Genomic DNA, 5,536 nt, shown 5'->3' with positions numbered 1-5,536 from the left:
ACGGGTGGACACTGGGGCCTCACAGAGGCGTCTTTGTGCCTGTCTGGGCCAGGGTGTGCCTCCCCCACGCACTCTCCCACCCACTGGGGACCGACCGGGCGGTGTCAGCTTGATCCCGTGATTATCAAGAAGATGCTCTGAGCCGCCCTCCCCGGGGCAGGAAAGGGGCAGGCCCAGCACCCTTTCAGGAGACAGGAGGCAGGTCCAGGCCGCAGGGAGAGGTTTCCGTGCTCCGGGTCTGTGCCGCCACGTCCCTGCACACTAGGTATTCCCCGGATGCTGTGCTGACCCTGCTCCTGCAGAGACTTTGCAGTGGGCAGGGCAGCCTCTGTGCCCCAGAGCTCCTGGAGTCCTCGCCATGGCTAGTCCACAGGGAGCCGGTGGGGCAAACATGAGCCGTCCCCCTGTGTCACCCTGCCCCTGGTCACCCTGCCCCTGTGTCACACAGCCCCTGTGTGGCCCTGCCTGGCAGGCCCCTGTGCTCAGCGTTGTGAATGGTGCAGCTCGGCATCTCATCTCTGAGATTCGCTGGGCCATGTCGCCCCAGCAGGGAACCTTTCAATCGTGTAAAACACGGAGAATCCCCAGGAAGGTGTCCAAAGAAATTCGCTTGCAGGGATGGGCCCCCAGGGCGGTAACTCACCCTCCCACACCTGCCCAGGCGCGGACCTGGGGAGGAGGCACCCAGAGGCAGGAGTTCCGATGCCCCGGCTCAACCCAGCCGCACCCCTGCTCGGAGCTGATGTCTCCCTCCCTGTCACCTGTCCAGCCTGTGCAGACATGGACCAGGGCTCAGGGTCCACCTTGTTCTGAGAGGGACAGGTCTTGCTTTTGCAGCTCCGCGCCCTGCCCACACAGCCACCAGGCCCTGAGCTCCTCCAGCCGCAGGCCTGCGGAGACCCCCAGGGACAGCGGGCAGAGCCGCAGCCCTGCGCCTGCCCCACGCTCACCTCAGGACCCTGAAGACATCAGTGGCTCCTCCCGCGGTCCCACCCTGGCTTCCACACCCCCTCCCTGTCCCAGCCCACCTGCAGGACCCCACAGACAGGCAGAGTCACTGGGGGTGCTGAAGCTCTTTATGTGGAACCAGGAGGGGGGAAGGAGGCTGGGGGGGCAGGAGGGGGCGGCCAGGCCGGAGGCTGGAACTCTTTCCACGTTCTGCAGGATGGAGGGTTCTGGTGGTGCCCCCAGGGCTGCGTGGAGCCTTGGTGCCCTGCCCTGGAAAGGAGGGGGAGGGTCAGTGGGGCCGGGAGGGAGCAGGGGCAGGGGCAGGGCTCTCTCAGGCTCTGTGCTTTGGCTCTGAGCAAAAGGGGACCTTCCTGTAGGCAGCCCTGATGCCTCCAAGGCCACCTGTGATGGGGCTCCAGGCTGACAGGGCAAAGGAAGAACACGACCCTGTTCTGGACTCAGGCTCTGCCCACACCTGGGCAGGTAACCTTGGGCAAGTTGCTGAAGCTCCAGATCCCAACAGGATGTGCAGCCGGTAAGGGACCCGGAAGTCAGAAGTATCACACGCGAGGAGCCTCAGCTCGGAATCTTTTAAGCAGCTCATCGGGTAAACAGAGTCATGGTGACTCTTTAGGGCTGAGGAGGGGTTTCACACCTGCCGGCAAGCACCTGGGGGACGTTCTGGGAGGCAGATGTCTTCCCACCTGCACCCAACCCATGGACAGCTCACTCAAAAAGCATTTCCGGGAGTTCCCATTGAGGCTCAGTGGCAATAAACTCAACCAGTATCCAGGAGGACGTGGGTTCGATCCCTGGCCTCGCTCAATGGGTTAAGGATCTGGCATTGCCGTGAGCTGTGGTGTAGGTTGCAGATGTGGCTCGGATCTGGCATTGCTGTGGCTGTGGCATAGGCCAGCAGCTGCAGCTCCAATTGGACCCCTACCCTGCCTGGGAACTTCCATACGCTGTGGGTGTGGCCCCCAAAGAGACAAAAAAAAAAAGAAAAGAAAAGAAAAAAGAAAGAAAAAGGAAGCATTTTCCAACCACCCAGGACTTACACTGTGAGACGGAGTCTGACAGCGATGCCCAGGTGCCAGGATGAGCCCAGGAGCAAACACGCCACCTGCCTGGCCCAGGTGGGGTCTCCTGCCCAGGTGGGAGCAGGGATGGGGGATCAACCACGTGGCCTCTGCAGGTCCCACGGTCCCCAAGGCTTTGATTTCCTCGAGCGTCCTCTATAGCTGTTCACTTACCCTAGTTCCCTCCTGGAGAGCAGGTTTCTGTAGAAAAGGGAAACGTGGTTCAGGGAATCCATCGGTCCGGCCCCCTGCCCCCATCAGCCAACATTTCCCACGACCCCAGGAAGGACAAAGCCCCATCAAAGGCACATGGCCCCGCCAAGTGGCCCTGATGGGTCCACTGAGGGGGACCAGGCAAAACCAGGCACATGTGTCCTTCCTACCGCTTTGCTGGGGCCTGACGAGGTCCAGGTTTAGCCCTTTGGCTCTTGCCACCTCCTCGAACTCCTCCAAAGCCTCTGGGTTGTTCTCTGGGTCTCTTCCTGTCGATGAAACCAAGAGATGGAGGGGGAGGGGGGAAGGGGGAGGCTCGGGCGTCTCCATCCAGCCTGGGGAGTGATGGTGCCAGGGTGGGGCTGGACCCGGAGGGCCCTTGGTTGGGAGGAGAGCTGGCTGGAGAGGTAGGCCCAGGAGCCTTTGGACCTCAGGGCCGCTGAGCCAGGAGTGGACACACCTGGACTTCTCCCTGGGTGTAAGGACCTGCCCAGCCTCAGAGGGGGCGCATCTCCCTCCAGGCCCCCTGGGTCCACGCAGCCCCCCTTGGACCGACGTTGACGTGGCTATTGGCCACCACAGGCGCTCAGGTGACCTGCTCGGCGCCTCTTGTCTGCCATCAGGGAAAGTCCTGTCTCTCTGATGCCTCCTTGAGGCTCCTCCCTGGAATTAAGCCCCAGGAGCTGGAATTTCCTCCCAGGGCAGGCTCCCCCAGGGAGACCCCCGAAAGGAACAGGGCTGTGGGTGACGCTGCGAGTTGCCCTGTGAGCATGAGGGCCGCCCGTGACACTGTGACGTTGGGGTCCCCGTGCTCTCAGCACTTCTCGTGTTCCGTGCTGAGACTGAACCTGGAGGGTGGGGGGTGGGAATGAGGGCTTCCTCCAGGGGCTTCTCCTGAGAGCAGGAAGCACGGGGAGGAGGGCGGGGTTTGCGGGGGCGGGGATGCAGGATGCTCACCCACAAGCTTCACCATGCGGACCTCCTGCCCGTCCAGCTCACCCTCGCAGTAGAGGATATAGTGGTCCTTCACCTTGGACGGTAAGATGTACACCACGCGCTTGCCGTCGTCTGCGGAGGACGGGCCACGGTCCCGGTCAAGCCCAGGACCCTCCCGGGGCACCTGCCCAGGGCTTCCACCCCAGCCGACCCCCCAGGCTGTGGGGCCCCCACGTCCCCAGAGAGCCCACACTGGAGAGGTGGTCACCCCCCAACCAGCGGGTGACAGCGGGGGAGGGAGGCTCAAAGAGGCTGGAGCCTGGGGAGCTCAGCTCTGCTCTTGGGCCTGACCTGGCACAGCTATGACCCCCAGCAGGAGCTCGGGACAGGCCAGTCCCTCCCGGGGCAAATCCGTCACGCCTGGCGTCAGGGGTTCATATCATTAAGGCAAATGGACCAGTGGGAGGAGAGGGTGGCATTTAATAGGGTCAGAAAGCAGTAGGGCTCCTCACGCTGCAAGACTGTCCCAGAAACTCACTGGCCGTCCCCACCCCTGCCCCCGGCCAGGGCCCCGGGACTCACAGGCCGTGAACTTGAGGGGCTGGTTGGTTTTCTTTAGGACCAGTGTCACGTCCTGGCACTGACCGTCAATCCTGGAACACAGAAGCCATGTGTGATGCTGCTTGGGGGTCACCCACCTTGGAGACCCGGCCCAGTCCCGGCTCCGGTCCCCCTGGCCCAGCAGCCACAGGCAGCCTGGGGTCCGTGATAGCCCCGGGGGGGAGGGACGATGGCGTGTCAGCCACCTCCAGGCCAGGCATCAGCTGGCATGTGGCAGTTGCCTGGGTCTCCCAGCACTGCCCCTCCCACCCACAGGGTTTCATCCGGGGTCTGTCCCCTGCACGGCGCCCCCAGTGAGACATTGTCCCCTCTAGGATGGTTCCCCCCAGAGCTGTCCAGGGCTAAGTGTCACACAAGGGGCTGAGAAGGACACCCCATGAGACCCCCGCCCTCCTGGTGCGGGGAGGGGAAGGCGGGAGGCGACACTCACAGCATGGTTATCTGGACTTCCAGGTCGCCCCCCTCCAGGGCCTTGAGAGTCAAGGGGGTCACCGACTCGGGCTTCTTCCCGGGAATCTCCAGGTCCGAGGTCATGGCCTTCAGATACCATCTCCCCAACAGCTGGAGAAAGGCCCTCCCATCAGGCTCCGGCTGATCCCCTACCCCGACTCTGCAGCCCCAGACTCTGCCCCACCCCGTGGAGGCTGGAGCTCAGGCTGTGTTTCCCAGCCACCATTCCCCCCGCAAACGCCCAGCACCCTGGCCAGACCCACCCAGAGTGGCACCCTGGGCCGGTCTGGCTCAGGCCCCTGTGGCTCCATCTGACCACTGCCTCCGGGGTGGGCTTCGCGCCTCTCCCTGCCGCCCCCCCTGCCCCATCGCCCCATCTGAGCCTCACATCCTGCAGCGGCTGCCCCACGGCCGGGAGCTCCTGGGCCTGCAGGGCAGCAACGAGGCCGAGGCCAATGGCCAGGAGCAGGGTCCTCATCGTCCGGGGTCTGGGCTCACAACCACAGGACAGGCGGCTCCCGGGCTCCGGACCGCTGGGCTGGCCCTCCCACGGCCGCCCTTTATAGCCCTGGGCCCAGGGTCCCCACGGAACTTGGCACAGGGCATCGGCCAATCCCTTCTTGGCCACAGACTGGCTAATTCTGCTTAAAGGTCAGCGTTGTCAGACGCGGCTGAACGACACTCATTCAGCCCTGAGGGTCACATCCCGGCGCTGCCCGTCTAGAGGGAGGGGTTCGCAGGTGGCATCTTTGAGGAAAGGGGAGGGTCTGGGAGGGAGCCACACGGTGCTGGGGCCGGGCTGAGGTGCTCGCTGCCAGGCAGGACGAGGCTTGGATCAGAGAGGGTTCCCTGGGCGGCTGCTTAGCCTCAGCTTCAGGACTGGAAAAGAGACCTATTGTGTGCACGTGACCATGTATGTTAGGGGAGGCCTACACTCCTCCCAAGTGTGCAGCAAGTAGGCACCGCGACACACACCCTGCTCCACACACGGATGTAGGGGAAGAACGAGACAGCGGGTACAGAATATACGTACATGTACACACGTGTGTGCCCAACATGCACCTCGCGCACACGCACACACACACGCTCGCTCAGACACACAAACACACGTTACTCAGATAGGAACGCTCAGAAACTCGCTCAGACACACACACACTCAGACACACCAGAGACACACACACCTACCCAGATACGCTCAGGCACACATCCAGACACAGACACATACACCCTTAGACACACACTCATTCAGGCTCAGACACACACTCAGAACATACACACACTTATACACA

At 63.0% G+C, this 5,536-nt stretch overlaps 1 protein-coding gene across 2 annotated transcripts; it reads right to left on the bottom strand.

The window, feature by feature from the left end:
- Window positions 1–1,054: 1,054 nt before the first annotated feature.
- Window positions 1,055–4,775, bottom strand: LCN1 (lipocalin 1). Of its 2 annotated transcripts, none has more exons than XM_047769640.1 (7): window positions 4,636–4,775; window positions 4,228–4,358; window positions 3,759–3,829; window positions 3,198–3,308; window positions 2,411–2,509; window positions 2,202–2,228; window positions 1,055–1,218 (listed from the first exon to the last, which is right to left on the bottom strand). In XM_047769640.1, exons 1-6 carry the CDS (start codon window positions 4,723–4,725, stop codon window positions 2,203–2,205), a joined length of 528 nt encoding a protein of 175 aa, XP_047625596.1. In that variant the 5' UTR covers window positions 4,726–4,775; the 3' UTR covers window positions 1,055–1,218; window position 2,202. The 2 variants fall into 2 exon arrangements, with proteins under 2 accessions (XP_047625596.1, XP_047625597.1); XM_047769641.1 differs by lacking the exon at window positions 1,055–1,218 and adding an exon at window positions 2,009–2,094 and having other exon boundaries at window positions 4,636–4,772.
- Between the last annotated feature and the right edge of the window lie 761 nt (window positions 4,776–5,536).

Source organism: Phacochoerus africanus, chromosome 2 (assembly GCF_016906955.1).
Source record: "Phacochoerus africanus isolate WHEZ1 chromosome 2, ROS_Pafr_v1, whole genome shotgun sequence".
NCBI classification, from domain to species: Eukaryota; Metazoa; Chordata; class Mammalia; order Artiodactyla; family Suidae; genus Phacochoerus; species Phacochoerus africanus.
The sequence above is the reverse complement of the archived record's forward strand: the minus strand, read 5'-3'. Positions and strand labels throughout refer to the sequence as shown.